This window comes from Buceros rhinoceros, unplaced genomic scaffold (assembly GCF_000710305.1).
Source record: "Buceros rhinoceros silvestris isolate BGI_N320 unplaced genomic scaffold, ASM71030v1 scaffold17514, whole genome shotgun sequence".
Taxonomy (NCBI): domain Eukaryota; kingdom Metazoa; phylum Chordata; class Aves; order Bucerotiformes; family Bucerotidae; genus Buceros; species Buceros rhinoceros.
The window spans coordinates 29,206-55,316 of record NW_010409012.1 but is presented as its reverse complement, the minus strand read 5'-3'; the positions used below and the strand labels follow the sequence as shown (position 1 = coordinate 55,316).

Sequence of the window (26,111 nt, the reverse complement as noted above, 5' to 3'; positions counted from 1 at the left end):
ATCACAAAACACTTGTACATTTGTACACTAAAGTAATATTGACTCTGTCTTTTTCTGTTCAGTCCACTTGTTATTAATACAGGGATTCTATATGATGTGAAACATCTATTTGTTTTCCAGCACAGGGACAGAAATAGATGTGGAAGTTTTTCCCTGACCTAAGACTTGCAGACCCACTTTTGGAGAGGCAGGTAGCCATTCGGTATAGAACAGTAACTGCTGGGATACCAGGAATTACAATTATATTTCACTTTGGGTTAAATATATCAACTATGATTATTGGTTGTATTTACGTGCAATGGATTTAGAAAATAGTATTAAAAAAAAAACATAAGGGACATGTCTCCCCAAGTCACAACCATGCTTTAACTTGTGTGGCTGTGCACTACGTATGTAGTGTTTTATGCTCACCAGGGGAGTGGGGGCTTTTTCCACATCCAGGATTAGTTTTCCTATATTTCCTCGGTCATGGATTCTCTGCATGGCCTCCTTCACCTGAAAGAAAGGTAACTGATAATTTTCAGGCGCACACTAAGAGATGCCTGAATTCCTTCCATCCAAAACCAGCAATGCATTTAAGGCATGTTATGTGCAAGGTCATTCAAACAGCTGCTTGAAACAAAATTAATAGTTAAACATTTTAAAATGAATTTTTAAGGCCTGATTTTTGTGTTTGCCAAAAATGGATGCAAATCTTGGTAAGAGTTTCTGAATAGTGTGACAGGTACCTACTGTTAATGCAGTACAAAAGTAGTGGTTAGCTGAGGGACAGAGAGGTAGGCTCAGGGAGTTAACTCTTACAGGTTTTTTGTTAGATACTCTCTGTGCAGAATACTTATCAAGAAACCCGACTTTCACCAAAAGCATGAAATGTTATTTTAATTGACCTACATTATTTTTCAATTAATTTCTTTAAGCATTCCTAGAGAGGAAATGCCACATCCAGGCAGAGCTGTGATTAATGTAATACTGTGGTTCTCGCTGCATAAGCAAGTATTTCTTTCCTTCTTTTTTCCACTTTTTTTCTTTTTTAGAGTAACTAGTGTCCTACAGACACCACACGTATTTAACAGCTGGCTGCAAGCAGCATGTGTGAGAAAGGAAGAGAAACTTCTTAGCAGTGCACTGAAAAGGAGCTTATTTCAATAGATGAAGTTTCAGAACTTGTGAGAGCTCAGTGTTGATGAATTGAAACTGTGTGTGTTGCACTGCATGTTCAATATGCAGCATGCAGACGATTATTAAATCACTGAAGACTGGAAGATGTCAAGAGTTTCCTCACTTTCATGGTGGGAAACTAAATGCTGTTTCATATCCCCATCACACTATTTTTTTGCTGGCATAACAGGACATGTTGAGACAAGAAAGAGTTTTATGTTAATAGGATCTACCATCTGCGACACAGTTTTATTGAATATTTTAAGAATTAAGGCATGGAAGTTTGAAACAATATGCTGACCTGGGAACAGGTGGGTCCCACAGTACCTTTAAAAGCCTGAACTGGGGTCCAGGTACCTCAGATAATTACTGAACGTCTAACACAGGAGGTATGAGATTTTTAAAGATACTAAGCAAACACAGCTTTCAACTTCCAATTAAATTTAATGGATGCTGGGCACAAAATGTCTTTGCCATCTGTCGCGCTTATTTTGAAAGCTGATTGCAGTGAACTCAATATCACAACTTTAATTTTGCAAAGTGGTTCCCTCAATTAGTAAACTCCAGGCTTAAAAAAAAAAAACAAAACTGGTAGGACACAAGAAAAATTGCACTGCAAAACATAATGGCTTTCTAACTCAGGGCATAATAGTAAACTAACCTTGGAAAACGCAACCTTATGAACCCCACTGGATAGAAGGGTGACCTCCAAATGTAGTCCACAAAATCACAGTCACTTTTATGAAGTTACCTTACAGCATAAACAACACCTAACTATCCTGTAAGACTGTTTCTGCACAATGGACAACATTCCTTTAAGAATATCCAATGTAGACTCTGAAGCAGCAGCAGCTGTATTGTTTTTCATTACTCTTATTAGCCAAATCAAGCTCTCAGGAGCTATAGCACAGCATAAATAACCAACGTAGATGTGACAGAATTGGAGAAATCAGCAAACACATTTGCCCATCCACTGAAATTTATTACCAGAACATCATGTGGAAAGGAGGATATGCAACATTTATTTTAATTTGTACCGTATCGTACTGAGCAAGGCAAGTTTGAGAAAATGTGCTTTCCCTGCATTTTTCACGTGCACAGTATCAAATTTAAGACCCTGGAGAAAGGTTCAAGACTTGTTTCCAGGACACTTGTAAGTAGCTTTCAAATGCAAACAGCAGGCAGAGGCAAAGGAACAATAAAACTTGTAAGAGTAATAGTGGCTACAGAATCCAGATGGAGCTATTAAACATACAAAAAAAAATTGAAAAAAGTTTGAGGAGCTGATACAACATCTGTATATTTTAGTGTTATTTGCAACTCACCTACCCAGTCATTCAAATTCTGTACTAGAGCAATGCCATCCAGCACACTGTGTCTGAGTTAAGAGACCATAAGCTATTTTATAAATGAGTAATTTTTACGTTAGGGCTGCTAACAGTCCACTTATTCAACCAAGACTGCAACTACTTGTTTCCCAAGGTGCCTGAATATTAAAACCATTCCCTCTTATAACTACAGAGGGCAGAGAGCATAAAAACCCTTTACGATGCAAGTATGGTGAAGGCTTAAGTTCTGTGTAGACTATATAAAAGCATTTACTTTATCATGGGAACATTTAAGCGCTGCGTACAGTCTGCCTTTTGCAGGGTGTGGGCTGGAGCCTCTGCTGCCTGTTTCCACATTACCAGCGAAGACAGTGAACCACTCTGCACTTGGTTAAAACCGGACCCAGGTTTCACTGGTAGCACAGTGAGGCATGTGGAAATCCTGGAATTCATGGGAGGTTCTCTGCGGTGATTGAAGTCAAAATAAATATCCCTTCCAGCAGCAAGGATCAGAAGGGTTTCCCTCTTCTTACAGAACTGTGTCCCTAAATTACTGTTCACCAATTATTCTGTATTGGAGGGTATTTGCATTTGTCGCAACGAATCCAAGTAAATGGATCTGATGCACTTTTGTTTATGTGGACAAATTAATTTCTTTGTGTGCAATATCATCAGCAGAGGGCTCTTGGATTGGCAATAGTGCAAAGAAGTGCTTGGTAACAGAAGGAGTTTCCACTGGAGTACAGGACAAAAATTCTGTTCGCCTTTGCTTTCAGAATAGCTCAGTCCTTAGAGCACTTGTGTCTAAACTAACGCTGAACTGCACATGTCAGCCTTGAGAGCCCCCAAACTGACACTGTACTGCAGAACTCTGCACTGGAACCACAACTGTTTTCACACATTAGTGGCCGATTGGAAAATGCTTCCACTTTCCATGTTATTTATGTAAGGAAAGCTGTCAAACCAGTTACTGAAAAACAAGACGACCCAGAATGCTGCACGGCCACACACTGCCAGGTGACTCTAACATAAGCACCCCCAGGCAGCAGTAGAGGATATCAATTAATAGCGAATGAGAAATAAAAAGAATCCCAGGTTTGCCTTTTCCCTCAAGCACTCTTGCATTAATTTGTATTTTAGGTTGACATTCTGTTTTTAAGCATACTCTAGAGTAGAATCATCTTCCCCTATCTGTTCAGTCTAGTGGAAAATGATAACAAACACAGGAAATGGACCTTTCTAACTCATTGTGAAACAATTTGCATTTGCTTTAGGGAATATGCTTTTATAATTGGAGAAACAATTTTGAACAAATATATTTCTTCCATCCCTTTCAGCTCTACAAATGGTACAGTCATGGACATACTATCGTATAACCTCATTCAGGTGTTTTTCACCAATAACAGTGAATCTGGAAATTAAGATGACCTATGCAATAATGAGGTAATCTGTAAAACAAAAACCAAGATTTAGAAAGACAAACCCAATGTACCTCAAGGACCTTTACAAGTCATGCTTACCATGCCCTGTGAGAGATATTCAAATTCTCATTTTCCATCATAACTCCCCAAGCGCTGCAGATTTTCTGAGCCTTCTACAAGCTCCTTCCTCATACCACTCTGCTGGACCCAAGCAGAGAGGCAAGGAATGTAAAACATACAGAGCTTAACTGGGAACGTACAGAACAATGGCACTGTGTTAGCATTACAGACAAAGTTTAGCAGCTTTAACATTTCTTCAAAAATTTTAGTCTATTAATACACACTTGCACGTTACAAAAGGTGTTACACTACCAATGCTACCAACAGAATTCTTCAAAGAAGTCTTGATAGAAACAAGAGATAAAAAAACATACCAAAGCTGGCAAAAAAGCTCTGCTGTGAAAAAGCCTATTCAAGTGTATTTTCCTGAGGGTCAGGATTCTCAGAGCTTCTCTTGGATCAGAGCCATTTCTGTTCATCTCTATTGCGTCTCATACTGAGAAGAGCAACAATTACTGTCAATAGACCTTGGTAGGAGCATAAGTGCGGAAATGCCTTCATGTTACCGGTCAGAGAATGTTCCAAAAGAGTTTCACGACAGCTGTGTTCTGTGGAAGTACAAAGTTTGGCAGCTGGACTGAATTCTCTCCAACACCACTGTAGGGCTCATCTCCTTCAGCCTCAGAGCTTTTCAAAATCAAGCTGAGGCACTTATCTTAAGCAACGATGATAATTTTCAGAATACTGTTTAATACTTTCATCTCCTACCAGATTAGATTTTCTCTGTCTTCAAAAACAGGCTGTAACAACAAGGCTTCCCTCTACAATTTTTGTACAGGTAAGCATTGCAAGAGGTATTTTTAAAAGTCTGCATACAAACTAAAACAGAATAGCAAAGAAAAAACAAGTTCCTCAGGCACACTGGGTTCTAGATTCAAGGGACAGGTAACTGCCGCCTTTTCCTGCTTCCCAGCATCTGAGCTCTACAGGCTTTCAAAGACAACACAAGCAATGATACACAAAGAATAGGACTTTGGAAATTCTAACGATGGATAGATCTGGAATTCCGTGTGAGTCTAACAGGTTTTTAAAACCTGGACCGAGAACATTCAATAGTTGTTCCTCCCAGTGAGAACTTTGACACTAACTGGTTGTGCAGATAATTGTTTGCAAATTCAGAAATGATGCCTTGCTCGGGGTAAGGGCATGCAACATTCTGCTCAACTTCCCTTCTCTGATTAAAACATTAAAATTATTATTATCATCCTGTCCAGTTCATACAAAAGCAACACAAAGAAATCAACAGGAAAATCTCAGCACATCTCAGGACAGTTTTTCTCTTTGTGCGTTTTGGGTGTTTATTTCTGTGCTTTGTGAGGGGAGAAAAGATTAGTCTGATCTTTGCGGGTTTTTTAAAAGATATCTTCCTAAGGGAGTAGGTTGCTAAAATGATTCATTCAGTGTTGTTGATTCTCTTGGACTCGAGGAATTTGATATAATTTAGAAAGACTGATTATGTACCTTTAAATTACTGATACTTAAGTCTTGATGCCACCTATTACCAAAATAAGACAACAAACAAGTAAAAAAAAATTAAGTAATTTTTAGAGTTTCTCTGTGAAATTTTAAAATGGTGTGGGTTTGTAAAAAAATTGTCACTGCAGCAAAGAGAATGTTTCCAACTAGGCTGTAGTTCACAGAGATGCCTATTTAGTCTCAGTATAACCAAACTGCTAATTCGGGAGTATCACATTAGCTCTAGATATTGTTAAAGAGAAATACCATAGCAGTAGAAATACAAAAGGTTTCCTGTTCCTAAACTGATAAATTGATATAGTACCTCTAAAAGAAAGAAAAGACTTCCATATTTCATCAGCTAATACTTCATGGCAGACCAGTTTATTTTCAAAGTTCTTATTTCACTAAAAGCAAAATAAAATACTCAATAATAACAGCATAAATTATTTTCCTCTACTGAATCCAACCAGTGTATGCTCTGGGCACACGGTATGATTTCTGTCATTAATGAGCTGATAACAATTCTAATTTAAAATGAAGTACAAGAGCGCGTAAAAAGAAAAGAAAAACAAAAATTATGTTGGTTTCTTATGTAGCATTTCTGAAATAGCGAAGTACTAATACTAGCAGAACACTAATACTGCAACTAAGACACCAGCTTTTAGGAATCCCCTTATGTGCACAATGACTTAGTTAAGTTTAAGGAGGTGCTCTGTCAGCACCACTGACTGATCTGCCATACATTTCTGTGTCGTAGAGAAATATCTGAAAAAAAAAAAGCACAGAATTAATCATGCTGTTACCTGTAACCACTCTCTGAAATCAAGAGCCAGCAGTGACACTCAACTGTCTCTGGAACTTTGTTGCTAGACTATAGCAAAACCAGCCTACTCCATTACAAATATGAGAAGTTAAATGGAGAATGTATTAGTAATTATCTGTTGCACCATTTCACAGTGTGAAAGATAAATGCCGCCTGCCTAAGAAATGGAGGCTATTTTCAAGCCTGTGGATGTTATTTTAAACATAATGATCCATTTCTGTATTTGGCTCTTTTAAGAAACCAGTCTCAGGAGTAAAATAAGAGAGACTGCAAGGCTGGAACACTAAACCGCTCGCTACGCCAAGAGAACACACTGGGGGCTTTAGGCCCACGTTAGTAATGTGGATGTTTAATAGACAGAAACAATGCAGGCAACAAGCCATGGGAAAACTTCCTAGTGGAAATGTCAAAACATAATGCTTTCATCATCCTACATGAAGCTGTTCAGCTCAGTTACCATTAATTTTATCAGGGTTTTTTTAGAAAAGTTAGACATTTACCGCAGGAAAAAAAAGTATTTGAAAGATACTGGTGCAATTTTTTAACTCCATGAGGTTGAATGCAGCAGCTAAAGACAAGTTTCATTTTTGCAGACAACTTCTTTACGCCCTCACTCTCAGCTAAGGCAGGTTTAGTGGATGGTAGCAGAGGACCATGTACTTTCTTTTCCTGGGCCCCTCTGGTGATAATGTGTATATGAAAGGATTTCTGCTTGTAATAAGGAATCCTGCATTCCCCTTTTTAGTAAATTAGGCTATGATATGAAAGAATCTCAAGCCAAGGTTACAAATTTAATCCAAGCCAGAAGTGAAATTATTTTAATTATCTCAGTGTAACATGTCAAACCCACCAATCGTTCTAACACTGTGTCATCACATTGTCAAAAAGGTGATCACACCCAAATAAAGGCAATGTCTCTCACCTCCCAATGGGTACAGGGAACAGAGCATCAACTTAGTTTATGATCTACAGCCATAATTTTCCCCTCTCATTAGTTCTACCTTTAGGTTGAATATTGCTGTTTATTATCACACATCACCTCAAAGAATCACCTTTTCTCCTCTGTTTACACGTTCAAAACGGCCAAGCCTTCCAGCACATCAAGACTGTTCCACTCAGGCCATGAAACTAGTAACTATCCATCCATTGTAACTAGTGCGGCAAAGAACACCCCAAAGTTTTACTTTTCCAGCCATTTCACTTCACTCTTTAATCCTTCAGCTGATTTGTCAGACTAGCAGCGAAGACTGAAGTAGCAACACTTACTCTCTGCATCTGGCCCTCAACCCAAGTCTTTCCTGCCCCCACTACCTCCTATGAGCACTTTTACCCAGAAATGTTTTAAGCACCCGCTCGATTTTCCTGTGCTGCATTTACACATAAGAAAGACTCCAACAAAGCAATCTCCAAAGTGGTGCTTTACTGATTCTTTACAGCAATCCCCAAAATGGCAATGTCACTACACCCCTCAAATTCTTCCTAAAGCTCTTCTGGTGTGTATATGGGAGGCTGAAAACAGCTGATTATTTGAGAAGTAGCTGTCATAGTCCCATAACAGTTACTGGCACATACCACATGAGGCTCTTGGACAGTTTTTGGAGCAGGGACTGTGTCTTCTTAGGGGAGTGTATATCATGTCAAGAGAAGCCCCAGCTGAACATAGCCAAGCCTGCTATTCACAGCTGTAGCACGCAGAAACAGTAACAGCACCTTTTAACCATCTGTTATATAAGAGGTGAAATAAAGCATTCTGCAACAGCACAATAGCTTTATCCTGAGGCTCTCTTACTTCTGTCCTCCAAAGAATATGGAGAAAAAGGAGGGAGCACCCAATCTGCTTAACCATCAGAAACAGAATCATGTCTTTTCCCAAAAGTTTTCTTTGTTTTAACTGTATTGAAAGAACTTTCAAGTTCAGGGGAGAAAGCAGTAATGTAGAGCCAAATACATGAAATGCAGAAACTAGCAAAGAGATTTAGGTAAGTGTCTAAATGCACCATCATGTGCTAGAGCTTAAAGTTAGAAGCCTTGGTTGAGGAATAGGCTGGAAAGAAGATACAACACTAGATTGTCTCATGGGTTCTTTCTAACATTCAGTGTGGTCTTTGGTTTGGTGGGTGGTTGTTGTGCAGAATGGGTCCAAAATTGACTTCATAGTGCTATTGCGAGATTCAGTCATGTTGGAAAGGAAAGCACACAGCATGGCAGCTACTTTTTGAGGAGAATTTAAAATATTCTGTGTATACAAATTTCACTCCCTATTCCACTGGTGTAAATTCCCTGACATCACTAGGCTGCACATGAATGAGAAGAGCAGGTATTGGGAGAGGATAAGAGTCTCAGTTGATAAAGGAACACTAGTAGTGTTCAATAGGCTTCAGTTACTCAAACATACATCCGGTAAAGCGATATTATCCCTCAAACACAGCTGTCACCCAGGTCCACACTTTCTGACCACTCCTCCCATCCTGGCAAAGCATGAACTTTCTATTAGGAGAACTCAGTATTTTTTCTTATGAAAGCCGAGACAGCTTCCTCCTGTTAGCCCTGCCCTAGCCCTCTATATGCAGCTAAAACAATAACAAGAAGTTTAGCTTCTACATGACTTCCATGCAGGTGCCCCCTGACAGCAAGAAGAGCTGTCTGCAGGAGCATTCCTTACCAATAATTAATCCTCTCTTGCTACTGCTGTGTGGCTGAGAAGCCTGCAACTGCATCATGTCTGCAAAATCACATGGACAGCATCTCCATGGTGATCATGTCATGTGGTATGCAAACATCAGCTGGCTAGACAAGGTTACTTTGGCAACCCAAGTGTCACAGGTAATGATCCGAATCTTGTTCAGATTTATGAAAGAATTATATGAATTAAAAACTTGCCTGTTTTTCATTCTAGGGCTGGTTCTGTTCTGTTGCTGTTCATTACAGCCACTATTTCAAGGAGCCCAGAGCTATCTCCATCAGAATTACAAACACTAATATTGATAATATTATTTAAGCATCATTTGTATGCAGTAGTGAAGAAAAAGATGTACACTGCAGCCTATTCTAGCTGAGATACCGTATAAGCAAAGTTATAGCATTCAAGCTTTCATTAGTGCTATAAGGCCACATGACTTTTATTACCCGACTCACTGCTGTGGTCACTACAAAGTTATCTGTCTTTCATATGAATTGTGAGCTGCATTATAATTGCAGATGCTCTTCTCAGGCCAGAAGAGTTTTCTTTCATGTCATTGGTGTATATGGCTTTTAGAATGGAAGACAGCACTCCACACAAAGGGACATCACGTAGTCTCTCTTCTCAATGATATCTGTTTAGGTTTAGTCTGTGGAAGGGAGGAAACTCAAGAAGTTTAATTTGCTGGCATCCCTGACTGAACTGGTATACTACTCCATGCAGATTTTGCCAGGGCGTTAGGGCACGGGAAGTTAGAAGCAAAAGAAAATCTCCCTTTTCAGCTACATTTAGCCCAAGCCACGTTACAGGGCTGTGGTAAGAGAAGGGACAGGACAGAGATTCCCTGGAAATCCTGTGACACACACACGATGAGCAGTGACGGGGCTCCTTTGCGCTAATGACACGAATGCACTAATATCCTTCTACTCTCAAAAGTGATACCCTTAAAGAATTAGTTCTGGTGTTTTGCTGGCATATTTCCTCCTCACTAATCTTGAAATGTCTCTCTCATGTATGATTTAGTGGAGCTGTATTTCACCGTAAAACAAGTCGACTTCTTTCTCAGGCTAAGTCTTCTGTACAAGCTTTTATAGAAAAGCTGTTTGCCTGGGTGTGATCAACGACCCTACCAAGACACGGTTATTTGGCCAAAGCCATCCTTTTGCTGGTAGGGATCATTTCCCTTGGGAGAAATAGAATAACCTGTATTGACCACAAGACACTTCCATGGAAATTACCTGCATTCATGATAGGAATATTCTCCTTGTACTGTGTGGCAGAACAGCAAGCAGAAAAGTGCATCCAGTATTTAATTGTCCTAGAGTGCTGGGACAAAATCCTCCAGTTACCTGTTTGCATGGGAGGCTGGCAACCCCCCAGCTGCAGCTGGCCTGGATTCTCCTCCCTTACCTACAACACTAATTCTAAAGAGACCTCTCAAACTCTGTTTTTCTGGGGGCTGAAGGTACAGAGCATCTTGCAAGTCAGATGGAAAAGCAGCATAATATTCACAGGATTTTGAATAGGCTCTATATTCCTGCCCATGGTGAATACAGGCAGCTCTTAACATGCAGAAATCAAGCACAGCACACACATGAAAACACATCAAACTCAGGGTATCTGGGGCTGCATTTTCAAAAACACCTACTGAAAAAGAAGTGCATGGGGGAAACATGGATACAATCAACATCAACTACTAAATTGCTAAAATGTTAGCATTGTTGGCACTGATTTTGAGCTGATTAGCATGTTTTAGACACAGGAGTAGGAAAATATCTTGGGTCAAGAAGTGTATTTCCTTGCTGTGAAGTTAAGGTGTCACGTCATCCTGCTAGTATCCCTCTGAAATAAAACAAATATTTTATCCAGCTCACCCATCTATGCTCTGTTACACTGAACTTTTCTATCAATGGTTTCACCTGCCGTCCTGGCCATGGCTGGAATAAAGTTAATTATCTTCCTTGTAGCTGGTCCAGTGCTGTGTTTTGGATTTAGGATGAGATTACTGTTGATAACATGCTGATGGTTTAGCTGTTGCTAAGCAGTGTTTACACTAAGTCAAGGACTCTTCAGCTTCCCATCCTGCCCTGCCAGCAGAAGCTGGGAGGGGACACAGCAAGGACAGCTGACCCAAGCAAGTCAATATGACAATCAAGACCATATGACATCATTCCCAGTATACAAACTGGGGGGATTTGGCCCAGGGACTGGCTGGGCATCAGTCAGTGGGTGGTGCGCAATGGTATCATGCATCACCTGTTTTGTATATTCCACCATCATCATTATTATTTTCCACTTTTCTGTCCTCTTAGACTGTCTCAACCCATGAGTTTTACTTTTTTCCCCCCCCGATTCTCTCCCCCATCCCACTGGGTAGAGGGGAAAGTGAGCGAGCAGCTCTGTGGTGCTTAACGACACCTGCATACCTGCACACAGAAAGTGCTCTTTAAATCCCTTTCGTTCCTCCATTGCTACTCACAGCTGCAAACAGCAGCTCTGGCCTATTCCCTTCTGCTGCCTGCCGGAGAGGAGAGACCTTTTCTCTGGAATACCTTTTAGCCTCAGCGTATGTTGCCATGGCAGCAAGACCGAAACCAGACCCAAGAGGAGAGAAATGTCAAAGGAATAAAAACTGACGCTACAGGCAAATTCTGACGCTGAATCCTCCCTCGGCTACTGAAGCTATCTATTAAGTTACACATCTTTTAGATGGAGAGCTGCAGCTGCAGAACTGTGCTGTTTTCACTCTTCCCTTATTCCTATAAACTCCTGCTGACGTCAATGAGTATTTGTTTTGCCTCAGTACAATTCAAAGGAAAGGAGATTTAAAGCCTTATAATTACAGAGTAACTGAGCCAAATCTTGCCAGCTTTTACTTAAGGAGTCAACAGGAATAAAGCAGAAAAAAGTCAGAACCAACATCAAATTAAGCATTTTGAAGTACTAAACAGCAGTGCCTAGATTATCAGCCTGGGGGCAGCTTTTTGACACAGTAAAAGAGGAGAAAAGACCTTGAAATATGATCCATCAACACAGAGAACTGCAGCAAATTTAGACAGTTCAGGGGTATTCAGCCCTTTGACAGTTAAAAATTAGCGTTTTGGTTGCAAGCAAAGTGCTATAGTGCACGTAAAACTGTGTATTATCTTAGAAAAACCTGCAGAGAGTGAGAAGAAAAGCTATTTTTGATTTAAACTGACAGGTTTTCTCACTACCACTTGTTATCGATATAAGCTTGAAGGAAAAGGGAACTGTTTCTGCATTAACATGGGAAATCATTACCTTATTACTCTCAAAGTCAAAGGCTGAAAGGTAGAGAGGGGTGAAGAAATCCCTGGAACACACTCAAGGAGAAAAGCCCCATCTTGTGAACCAGGATGAAGCTTTAAGAATCCTGTGTTGGAATTCCTTTTAGAGCAGCACAAAGCCAGAGCTCCTTGACCCAAATCTTCTGCAGCAGTCTGTCTAGCTGACTGCACAATACAACCGTATTAGCTCTGTACTGAGATTGAGCTTCACTTTAGGCTGGTTGCTGGGTGTGGAAGGGATACAGAACTAAAAAGTTCCTCAAATCCACTGACCAAAGCGGGATCCTCCTACATCACAATTCTGGGTGCCGCTACATGCCTGCAAGCCACTGACTCCCAGCTGCTGCCTAGGTCTTGGGGATTTCTGGTCAAAATTACAACAGCCTGGTCCCAGTTTATACTTGGAAGATGGCTTTAAGCACAAAGCCACGAGCAGTGGAGCTCACCTTTATGGTACCTTTCTCCACTCTGAGCAACAATGCTTCTTATAGTAAGTTGCAACCAACTGCACACACAGGGATGCCCCAGACCCTCCTGAAACTTGGGGTATTCAAAACTGCAGTGGTTCTGATTCCATTCTGGCGAGTCTGGTTTGGTCTGCAGCAGCTCTTACACTGGGGGAAATTCCTTTGGCTGCAAGGGAGTTTTGGCAGTCACAGGCAATATAAAGAGGCCCTCTGTATTTGGCTGCAGCAGTCTGCCTAAATTGAATTCATATATATAATGTTCAGTTTGGTGTATTCCTGTATTCCATTACAATCTGTTATAACAATTTATGGCAGGAAATAAAGTTTATTACATCCATCCATGCAATTAAAAAAAAAGACATTCTACATTGTTACTGACGATCAAGCTCCGTGACCTCAGTTTTTAAACTCCTGTCTCAGCAATGTTGCCTTGTGATCTATTTGAAAAAAAAGTTTGAAGAAAAACTGCACCAGCCCACAAGTATGGCTAGTTTGTTCTCTTTCACATAAGCATGCCCTAAGAGAGCATTACTAAGAGTCATTAACTCTCCCCCTCCTCCACCCCCAGAACACGCAGAATGCCTGGACTGTCGAAGGTGATTGTTGTCGATCCCCTCTGCACAGCCCTGCAGCAGCAATCCTGCCAGGTTACTCTGTGGGAACCTGGCAAATGGAGATCCCTCTGCACACACCAGCAGAAGATGAGCCAGCCATATTGTTTCACAGCCACATGAGAATGCCAAGCCTGACATACTTCCAGAACCACAGCTTCTCACACAGACTGTCTAGACACTTGCAGGACACTAAAGACAGAAGAATCTTTTCTTGACACCATATTCTGCCTCTGAGCTAACTAGCTTCAAGGTGTTCAATTCAATCCACGTCCTGCCTCGGGTAAATGGGCACAAACATTGTCACTTGGCGGCAGAATGGAGGGGAACCCAACAAACCAGCCTGCAAAATTTTAGGTGATTCTTGGAACATGCATTTATCAAGCATCAATGCCAATTCTACCATGTTTTTGTACAGTTAGGCAGTTACACCGAAATACAAATCAAATACCAAAGACTAGGCTCTTTTCTGCAGGGACTCCTCTGCATTTGAGCAATGCTTGGGACTACGGGGCCCTGATTCCAGGCACAGCAGACTTCACATTAACAGCAGCATTAAACCTCCACAGAGGCAGCACCTGTGGATATTATCGTGGGTTTAACACTACTTCACTGTATGGCTGTGTACAAAATATCTGAATTACACACCTTGGTTTCTTTGTCTTTACAGCACCACACAGTATTTCCATGGTCCATACTACACACTGCTGTGTGCTAGCACAATAGTGGCCGTTTCTATCTCCCATTATTTCACAGCATTCCATGCTGATGGTCTCTGTTACTCCCAACTCATTTGTCTTTCAGGTTTGTTCCAGTTCTCTAATCCCAAACCATGTTTCAGTAACTGGATCTCCACAAAAAACCTCATTTCTACAGTCTCACTACTGAAGACTTCTTACCTTACCAGCACCAATTTTTTTCAGTATTTCTCACCAATGCTTTTAAACACAGACTTAAAGCACTACAACCTGCATAGCAATAGTTTCCTTTTTCTCTCCCTTACCCTTTCCAGCCATGGCCTCTCTGTCTTGCAGTAGCTGGGGTTGCTGACTGTGCCTTGCTTTCTTCTGCTTAGCCTTGCAGTAAGATCCGGATCATGAAAACCTGTGCTTCTTTTCTTATGGTTCCCAAATGGTAGGTGATTTTTTTGGAAGTCGGGCACAAAACCTGTGACCACATGACTTCTACCACTGTAATTTTTCATCATATTTTCTAAACAAGTCAAGTGAGTCAAGTATTTTTACTCACAAAGACCTTCTATCATATATTCAGACTCTTCCCTGAGCTCTACTTTAAGCTATTTATTTTACAATATCAGATCTTAAAATTGGTAATAAAAAAATTAGAAATTCCTGTACTATCTGTCTGCTTATTCCAATGATCTTTAAGTCTTCTTTTATTACTGCTGTGGAGAATAAAGCGTGCTCTATTCCAAACCATGGAAACTAAACTTAGCGGTTACAAAATACAGTAAACATTCAGTCCTCCAGACAGTAAAGACATAATCATCACAAAGCCTTCACACTACAACTTCCAAAGTCTGAGAAGCTTCATATGCAAATCCATCTATTAGGATCAGATTATGAGAGCACATTAATACTCTATCTTCAAAAAAACCCTCCATGTTCTTTTGTAACAGTGGATTCTCTCCAATAAGATCTATTCCTAATCAGCAAACGAATTATATAAATTCTTGAAACTCACCAGGATAAATCTCAAGAGATCCAAATGAAAAAATAATTCTCCTTTGATTTCTTGTGTAATTTTTTGTTTGTCTGTTTCAAAGCAATACCATGAGGACAGCAAATCTAATTATTCAAGTCATCATTGTATTTTTTGATTATTCAAAAAAACCCTGTCAGCTCCTACCATTGGGTACCACTCCATAACTTCATTAAAATTAGACTTAAAACCAAAACCCACCGATATATTACACTATAATACAGCTGTAATGCTAGAGAGTAAGTCATGCTTATCCTCAGTTGCAGCTACATCAGTTTACAGTAAGATTGAAATCGTTCACCTGCGTATGATGAAAGGTATTTGAATTTATCTTGTTTCCTAGCTGACAGTTTTACAATATATTTTGCAGTCCTGTTTGCTTTATTACTTAATATTTCTCCAGGCACTGTTAAAAAGTCTCATTCTAAGCCTACATTAAAGATCTTAACTGCACATAGGTATTGTACCAATGTGATTGCTATAGAAATTGATTTAGAATACAAGTTTAATGCTCATGGGTGAATACTCATTCAGCTTCACATTATGATGTATCGACTGAAATCAAAGTGCTATGTAATGGGTAGCAGGGAGCCAGAGCAGAAGCATTCATGTGACAGAACATTACTGATTCAGCTGAGACAGTTTCTAATCTCATTCAATTAAGCCTGCATGTGTAGAAGCACCAAAAAAGCAAACAACATGTATACTAGCTACAGCAACTCAGGGAAATAGGCAAGAACTTGAACACCACACATCCTGCTAGCTCTAGGCTACTGTAGTTCCAAGGAACTCTTAGAATTAGACTGGATGTTTCCTTTAAATAGAAGGAGAAGAGACAGCATTGTGTTACTTCTGCTAAAGAATTCAAACGTTATGCCCTTCTTCCTCAGGAAGGTTTAAGATCTTTAAGATGCTTTACCAGGACATAACCATAGCATATAATAGAGAAAAACAATAGGTTCTTCTCAAGGTTGTTGGTATTTGGTGCTGGAAGGGAATTCACTTTTACACAACCTTTATTTTACTAAACTGAATGCATTTAAATGAAGACTTGGAGCTGCTGTGATGTGTGAGGCTGTGTTTCTTATAGAGATGGCCTATGTTTGAAAATGAGTGCACTTTAACACCACATTCAAAGCCTGACCTTCGATATTCAAACTAACATAGTCAGAAATAGAAACAGTGGAACATCAGTTGCTCATTTGAAAATCTTAAATTACATGGTTTCCTTTTAGTACTGTTTTCTCTGATTTAGTGATTGAAACATACAGGTTTTTCTCTACAAAGTATCTTTGTGTTCAGTCATTCACGGCAGGCTAATATATATAGGAACCTTTTAGTATCAACAGTATATCTGCTTTGCTGCCTTGGTGTTAATTTGTGTCATTATCTGTAATGAGCAATAATATCATTACTAAGCTGCAATACCACATACAATTATCACATTAAATTTGGATTATGTTATTCTAAGAGATGTCTTTATGCCCAAGAGTAATTCTGCTTTTAAAGCTCGTCTTTGTTTAAAATGATTGAAAAGAATATATGAGCCATTTTCATTAGGTGAGAACATTTATCTCGATTAATAATTCTTATGCACTAAAATAAAGTGTTATTTTGGATGCAGTCATTGCATTTTATTCCAGGTAAAGTTATGTAAACCAGAAAAGTAAACCTTCTTCCAGCTTAAGTTCCCCACTATACTTTGAAAAGGGTAATTTAATCATAGTACGCGTTAAGCTTGTAAAATGTTACAAAACCTTAAAGAATTCATAAATCACATGATAGGGAATTTTGGATAATAAAAAACGAAATTCCAAATCAGACCAGCCTTGGTCCAGTTAGGTGGCATCAGAACAGAGCTGTACACAGCATATGTTGCTACTGCTACTGCGTAAGTCCCCATGACCAACTCTCACAGCTTTTGGGAAAACTGCATGAGCGTCTTGGTGAACCCCAGCAGCAGGCTTTAAGCACAGCCAGGAAGATGCTGGTTTCCACTGACAGCTATAGTGATATTCATTCTTTTACTCTCTAGAGAGTAATTAATTGGTCCTTGTTGTGATGATCCAGTAAGGAATCTCAAGATGTGTAAGGTCGGACTCCACACTGTAATATGCTGACTCAGGAAGTTTAATATTCAACTGCCCTACCTAATTACAATCAATACCAGCTAATGCATCATCTGGGTAATATGTAGATTATCTCCATAAAGCTACAAAATTACCTTATCTGTAAGTCTTATAGATATGACAGTAATAAGTACTTTTCACGGGATATCAGCAAAGTTGCATGAAATAGAACACAAAACTTGTGTCATCTTTTCAATAGAGAATCTGATTTGACTACTAGTATGGAAAAAAAACCACCACAAAACAACACAACCCAGGAGATGAGTTTTGTGGTACTGCTCAGGAGATTTCAAAAAAATTCTTCCAGTCTGCCAAAACTAGTCATCAATCATTAGTTGCTGAAAGACAAAACTTGGTTGTGCTGATGGAACTACTAATTTACTTTTTCTTTGGCAACTGTTACATAGATACACTGATAAGCAGATCCCAGGAGAAGAGCCAGAGCGTTCATTTTAGAAAGGCATTTCTAAAACCAAAAAGGCCCAATTAGTTTTATTTACTAGAGTTTTGTGTCTACTAACAACTAAGCATCCTTCTACCTACAATGTAAACTGAGACCAAAAAAAAGTTTGATGGAATGAAAACAATCACTAGGAATTGTTAACACAAACCTCAGATTTCTCCTTCATGATACCCTGGGAGAAAAGCTGAATTTGTCACATGAGCAGTCCCTGCCAGTTCAACTTGAACAATCAAAAGTTTTCTCCAAACCAATCAGCTAACTAATTAAAGAAGCAAGAGTGGAATTTTTTTTGACACAGAGGAAATCCCAGGTCCCACTCACAGGTTCTGTGGCTTAAACTACACACACTGATGGCACATAGTACAAGAATTAAACAGCATCTAAATGTGTCTTTGAAAACTTGCGTTTCTCCTATTTTCCCTTCAGTACTGCTATTTATCTAGTGTTTTTCATTTATGGCATCCAACGGTCATTTCTCTGTGTGACAGAAACCACTTGCTGTTCTAAATCTTAAGGCAGCTAGTGGTATGACAAACTCTGTGGAACAGGAGATGTAGCAAACTTTGTTTAGAATCCATTTTAAATTATTTCTGTTCGTTGATGTAATGTATTGGCATATACCTAATCAATCTGCAGGCAAGACTGGGAGAAGACAGGCAGCTGTTTCACTGCGTTATCAGGTAGAAATAAAAAGGAATGGATTGAAGCATGTTTGGACTGAGGGTATAAAAGCAAATAGCTTTTGTTCTCTGATACTTCAAAGTCTAGAAATTGTTTTTGAGTAGGTAAATGACTCCATAAACCCCCGTTTTCCTTACTCAAGGGAACAGCTTAAATTCTATGACACAAACAGTAAAAGTAAGTGTAAAACAAACATTCAAGATAAATGTAGAAGAAATACATTCCGTCTCCTGGAGTTAGACACAAACAGTGGTGTTTTTCAAGGAGTCCTTTATGTCTAAGGTGCATACCCACTGCTTCAGTAAAGCCCTCCCTAACCAGCTCTCTGGTTATTTTCTTGCACAAGTACAGTATCACCATATCAGTTCAATACCTAAGGAACACGTCCTGATTTATTACTGAAAAGTCAGCTAAGACATTTCAGTGAGCAGACTGCTCCTGTCAAATACTCCTTTGCAGTAATTCATCAGCAGCTTGCTCCATGTAAAAGGTTTGTTCTTATTTTTTCCTAATAAATGACAAACCAGTTTTTCCCATATATAATCTCTTGTTGCTAATTTAATTAACTGGAAGCATGTGACCAGTTTAATAGCACACACTTTCTTGAGCAGAATCTATCAATGATTCCTATATTATTTTATTGCCTGGTTCCCCTGCCTTCACGTTACCCATCAGCAACCAAGCCTACATGTTGTTTTCCGCTGGCCTGCAGTTACAGAGAGCTGTTATATGTGGCACACAAGGACAAACAGAAATGGCAATCTGTCCTGACCCAGGAACACCTACCATGACTCACCACCGCACCTTCAACTTCCAGTGTCTCATGCCTTCTAGAACAGCATTTTCTGCCTGTGTATCACCATAACTAATTAATTCTTAGCAGAGTGCTCAGTAAGTAGATTAGAGACTTGCTGTGGCTGCGGGCTGTGTGTATGTTAATTGAAAGAGGCCAGTCTCACACTAGTCAGCTTCTAACCTTTGTAACAACACCTGAACACAGAATCAATGTCCATCAGAAATATTGCCAGAATACTGTTTCATTCTAAAATACTGATACCATTCTCCTGAAATGAAACAGCTTACTGAAATTAGGTGGAACACATACCACTCTGAGGTTAGAGCCCCCAGTAAATGTTCTGAATCACAAAGGCTTGCAGAGATGCTGAGACACAACCCAGGGACTTGGTTCTTAGAGGCCAGAACTAGAAATTAGAGATTTTCAAGCTGATCCACGATCTTTCCACTAACACGCTGCATGACATCAGGCAAGTGAAGGTATCCAGCATCTCTTTTGTTATTTATCTATTAAATGAGTATCTGTTAGACGAATACATATAGCATGAATAAAGGCATCTATAAAGGAACATCCTGAAGACTCTAGATGGCAAAATTGCTTAAACAGGTATTCAACTGGCAGGCTAGAGAAAACAAGCTACCTTTCAGAAACTGTAAAGAAAACAAAAGAGAAGAATGCTCAGAGCTGAAATAAATTACGTGTTTAAATTCCACCCATGCAGTGTTTATGAATAATATATAGCAATTGAAAATAATTGACTTCTGCTTACATACTTAACAGACTTTACTTGTTAAGTCTGAGTTTCCTAAAACAGCTCATTTACTCAGCCTGATTTTGTGGTAATCATAGCTAACGTCATATATCTGAGGCCTTATTATGGAGTCACAGGTCCTACATCTAAGTCTTGTCTTGCTTGTATCTCACTCTTCTAATAAAAGAATAATCATGTTACACTACCAGCAACAGCATGTGAAGCCAAAAGACTACTGCGTTATGCCATCACTTGCTTGTACAGATAAGGAAGGGTAGAATGAATTATGAAGTAATATTAAGCTCTGTTAAACAACATTAAATGGAGAAGAAATGTAAATTGAATTATATAGGCATTTAGTAGGAACATAATAATTCACATAAGAGCAGCGAGGATCCCATAATCAGGTATAAACGATGTTTTAGAAGGGAAAAAAACTGCAATACTTAATTAGCCTCCAGTATGCTCAGGGTATGTTTTATTCCTCTGAACATATAGCACCAAAGTTACTTAAGAATTTTAATTACCATTTACTTCAGATAAGCATCTTGGAAAAGATTCTTCGCAAAGTCTTTAACAAAAATTACCTTACTCATAGCTCAATTTTCATTCATTTAGAACTTGTATTCATTACATTTTGTGTTAGTGAGGTAAAATTCAAGTAAAATTCAAGCCTTCCCCTTATTCTTCTTAAAATTTGAAAGGTATTCTGGCCTATGACTGTGTATAATTTGTTCATGACTTGAATGATTTGGGTTTTGCTTCCCAGTCTGCTTTCCCCACATCTCTATTCTGAAACCTGTCACACTGATAAGACAAGCTCCTTGCATTTTTATATGCTTTGATATCTGCATGCAGCTTGTTTTAAACTTGTGTTAGACTTGTTTGTATACAAAGAAACAACGGTGATGTACAGATAAAACATCTACTTTGAACTAGAGATGTTTATTTAGTACAGTGAAAGGGAACAGCATCTCAAGCATAGGGAGAACAAAGAGAGCTCTCAGGCAGTATCACAGGACAGTACGTACGCAGAGCTAACTCCTGTAAGTCAAAGAAGCAGTTCACAAACAACTGCAAGTGAAGTACTGACAAAGAAATACTCGCAGCATCAAAACAGGCAGACTCTGCACTGTAATGGTGAAGGGGCAACCAGAGCAAAGGAAACACCAATAAGCTTGGGGACTTTTCACAGAACAAGTTACATTACACTTTTTCTACAGCATAACACTGCAAAGTAAATTGGTTTATGCTTATTGAATACTATTCCTTTCTGTATTTCAGGGTGGGTTATTTACTTTGGTTAAAAATGAACTACTACTACTACCATGTTACTCTAGATTATTTTGCATACTTTGAAGAACAAATATAGGTTCTAAATGCTATAGAAATCACTTGACTTCAAAAAACATGTAGTTTGTTTAGATGAAGACTCTGTTTTCATCAAACAGAAAAGAAAAAACCTGAACATGCCACTACTGTATTATCACTTAAAAAACCACACCAAACCAAATCCCACCAGACACTAGGTGGGATTTAGTATTCATAACAAGGTACCGGCCTGATCTGGTATTATTAGATTGCCCTCTTACTGTGTATAAAGAAACTAATGGCTCAGTTTTCTCTGTGTCTTACAATAGTGACACATGAAAGACTTTTTGCCCTAAAACTAAGATCAGTGAAAGGCAGGAATAGCTTTTGATGAAATTAAAATCTCTGCTTTAGAGGGTTCACTATGATTATTCTGCTATCACAGGTTTGACTTCCCACCCTCCTGCCCTGAATAGTGTTGATATTCTTGAAAGCTCACACTGAGATGGTAATTTATACAAGAGGATGAGTTCAGTGGAAAAGAACAGGTTTACAGCACCTGAATCCTTTGAAGCCACAGAGCAGTGCCAATAAACAGACATCGTGATGGCTTTGCCCTCCCCAAAACATGCTATAAATTCTGTCTGGGAAGTGTTCCTTTGCCCAGTTCTCATCACTTGCAGCTTGATAAGGCTGTGGTCTTAGATGCAAGGTCTCCACTGTTTTCCTTTGCATGTTAGTAACACTGAAAGTTAATGCAGAGAACAAGAAAATATGCGAGAACAGCAACAGATGAGAAAATGCTTCTTTCAAAGGAAATTACTCTATCAGCAGGTATTCTATCACATTACTATAATGTCATCAGTCACACTGCACTCCTTTAGGTTTAGGTTCTTAAACACAGCTTGTTTTTTCCATAGCAATTTACTATAGAGGAAAGCTCTGGCTTCAAGGAAATCTCGCTTACTAAAAAACCTGTATTTACAGATAGACCTGCAACATCTCATAATTATTCAGCCAAAAAGCCCCAGTGAGAGATAGTGCAGTAATCCTTACAAACTAAATTAAGGTGCAGAGCTCTTTCCAGTCAAACAAATTCTACGCACTGACTGTGAGGCACACTCATTAGAGTCCTCTGATGCCCATATCAAGATCCACAGGGCTTGATCCTTAAGTGTATTTAGTGCTTTGAGTCCACTGATTTCAACCACAGTAGAGTGAAATAGCATATTTCTGGATCTGGGTGACAGTTGTTATATTACTATTTGCTATGAAGGAGTTGCTTTTTTTCCACTAGAACACGGGGTGATGTTCAGTACTGACTGTAAGGTACTGGCCTGATCTTCTAATATTCTCAGATTATCCTCTTACTTTTTAAGGGTAAGGAGCATCTCTGTTCCACAGGTTTCAGTACCTTCATCATTCTTACTGGCCTTAAGGCAGTACAAGTCTTTGATACCATTATTACTATGTACTCCTTGAAATCATCTGAGAGACAGGAATGCAGTGAATCTGCTGGTACACAGCACAGATCTGTAGTCAGGATGTTTTTCCATAATCTCACTGGTCACCCACATGGACCAAAATAGCTCAAATCTGAAAACTTTCTGACAAACTGAGAATCCTTTTCGAAACAGGTAATGTGGCATGAGGGAAAGGAGCCTACAGATCTCTGGATGACATGGACCATATCTCACACTATCTCTCTGCCAGCTGGCAGTTCACATGCAAGAATTGCTGAGTTTTGTTTTGCATGTTATCAGTGCTACGTTTAGCTGCTGTAAATCACCAGAGAAGGTGCATATGACGTCCATGTCAATAACTCATTTGACCCTGAATAAAAAAGCTGAAAACAGGATTTTAATAAAGTGCAACATGTCCATTTTATTCACACCACGTCTTTCGTAACCTTCAGCTTTCATCTGCTTAATAATCTAGAATTGTCTACTGTGTAAAGCCAAAGACTCACAGATCCTCAGGAGAATGCTGATGCATAAACGCATACTACAAATTAACCAGAACAAAGAAGAGTTACTAACTGCAAATTAAGGATTAGATAAGTAGTTACTAACAAAGAAACAACCACAAAGCTCAACAATATTCACTGAATACTAATTCCATTTTAAACTCTATTTCTAATGGAATACAATTTTACCAAACAATCAGCTTTTTACTACAGAACAGTACTTTAAGCATGCACCACCTACAAATTATCTCATCTTTTAAACTCTTGAACATATAAACAAGTAGCTGCAGAACAGGGAGAAATCTCAACAGCAGCTAATTTATTGTATGACTTCACTCATCTCATGATGAGTAATTCCCCAGCTAGTTTTCCAAAGCATCTATGGATTTTGTTACTGTCTCTTTGTTAAATCTTTGTTACATTAACATCATAAAATGGCTCTAATCACCTACTTGAGAACAGATTTGACCAGGATTTATGGATGTAAATGAGATAAAAATTACCCTCCCAAGCCAACACCAGCAGGTAACACAGCAATACAAACAGTTTTGCTCCACAGCAGTAGTCAACAGACTAGATCCTGATCTCCTTTGTGTCACCAAGGATCTGATACACTGAAGAAAATGATGTAACTTCTAAGTTTCCATTCTGAATAAATTCTGTCCCACTCTCTTCAGTCAATTGGTAAATCCGTTCAAGCAGCCTGTACTGAAGAGGCAGGACAACCCTCATCCTAAAACAAACGCCAGGAAAACTAGGGGTCCTTCCACTGACTTCCATGGCCTTTGGATGAGGCCCTAAAAGAGAAATCGGAACACCAGAAGAGATCATATCCTAGTTAGAATGATCTCACCGACACTCAGACAAACCTTCATTGTTCAACAGGAATAGTATCAAGCTAAATCTGTCTAATAATTTCTGAACTCTGCTATCTTGAATATCATTCGACAATCAATTAGACATCACTAAACATACACTACATGACAGACAAACGGGAATGTAGTAACTTCCTCTAGACCCTTTATTACCGCCACTTGAAACGCTTTAAAATGCAAAATGTCACTGCAATTACTACATTCTCTAATCAGTATATTCTAAATTCGAACCATGTACTCCTCTGGGAAGTATTAAGAAATAAAAGCTGTTCAAAGAACCATACCAGGCTTTTAGAACAATGGCATCTTTTCTGTACAGTTCACAAAGGCCTATTAAAACAGACGCAAAACCTTCCTCTGGCTGTTCACACAAGGAGTAGAACATAAAGCCTTCAATTCTGGGGTTATCACGCAAGGAAGTAGTCCTTAAGCAGCAAAGGGGAACACTGCTGTAGAAAGAACTCATTGTCTTCTAAGACTGCAAAGACACTTTTCAGCTCCAATACACAGACGGCTATTGCAGCTGATACAGGATTGACAAGATAAGTATCTGTACTGTAAGATAAGTATCCGTACACAGACAAGCATCTGTGGAAGAAAACCAGGTGTCCTCCACGCTGGCTTTGGAGAATCTGCATTAATTTGTGAATTTGCTCAAAGAATGAATACATGGAAACAAATGCAGATGCAGAGGGAATGAAGCGAGCTGAAGGGATGTGTTGGGGTATGCCTTTCATATTTAGATCAAAACTTTAATGTTTGTGATGATATATTCAGGTATTTAACATCAAACATTTGGAAAGGTGTTCCACGGTTTAGGCTCCTGAGATTTTTTCCTTAAAATACTTCCATTTCAAATGTCACTTAGTTGTTTCAAGCTCATCTCTATGGCAGAATTACTAGTCAGAGGACAAATGGATTCTCCCGTGAGCCTCTGGAGAGAGTGATATACTGCCACAGAAAACTATTCCAGCATTCATTTTCAACTGCTCTCAATGCTCCTGTGGGTCAGGAAATGTCCCCAGGAAACATTAATGGTAAAAATTGGTCATATTGGTTTAGTCTCTAACGAAGACTACAGAGAACGGTCACGTGAAAGTGGACATTTGGAGAAAATTAGGCTTACTCAATCAGAAACAAAAAACAATCACACGTCAAACTCCAAAGTGAGGAGATGTCAGAGCTAGGAATTTAAAAAAAGAAACCTCCCAAAACAGAACAAAAATACACACCAACCTTTCTTCAGTCTGGTTCCATTTAGTCCTCAGCTATGACACATTTTTCTGTGTATCATATTAACGTGAGAGTCAGCCCTAAGTTATTTTTATACTCAGAAAAATATATCTCCCAAATGATAATGCCCTGAACGAGCAGTATTTCAGTAATACACTTGACACTGGTTAAGGACACCTCCAGCACTGTTACATCCCTGTAGCTACTAGCCAGGCATTTCCTTTGTAAATTACCAACAGCCCATGGAAAGTGAGCAGGCGGGACAAATGAGCTGTAATTTTCTAGACTGTGCTTTTTAACAGATGTATTTACCCATTTCACAATCTACCGGTAGGGATGCTGCATGTTACTGCCAAATGTTAGACAAAATGTTATCAAACAGAAGTCTCCCAACAAATTCCCATCATGGTGCCTATTAAGATCAGCCTGCCATGTGTCATTTTTCATGTTAGAAAAGATTTAAGTTATTGCTACTATTTTAATTATCCTCCTCTCACTGATCAATATGTGAAAAGTACATCTTTACCAGAACAAAGAGATTGCAGAATGCCTAGAGACTTGTGCCACCTGCATTTTTAGAATACTTCATAAGTTTATTTAATAATTAAATTAGAAAAAAACCCCACATCGAGAACCTGAATCTGATCCCATTTCTATTTCGCACTGCTCTTCAAAGGGCTCGCCCTTTCAGACAACAGCAGAGGATTTTGTCTAGCCCAAGGCAGCTGTTCTTTATCTCAACATCTGATTTCCCTGAAGGAGTTGGATGGTGAGAACTGGCCGCTGCCATGACAGTGGCTGGGGAAAACC

The 26,111-nt window shown here is 39.2% G+C and overlaps 1 protein-coding gene across 1 annotated transcript in view; it reads right to left on the bottom strand.

The window, feature by feature from the left end:
* The window catches only part of VAT1L (vesicle amine transport 1-like), a 53,224-nt gene that overhangs the window by 2,347 nt on the left and 24,766 nt on the right, over window positions 1–26,111 (bottom strand). Inside the window, exon 8 of the mRNA XM_010135093.1 lies at window positions 412–495. Coding sequence (XP_010133395.1) covers window positions 412–495 — 84 coding nt within the window. The remainder of the gene's footprint in view (window positions 1–411; window positions 496–26,111) is intronic.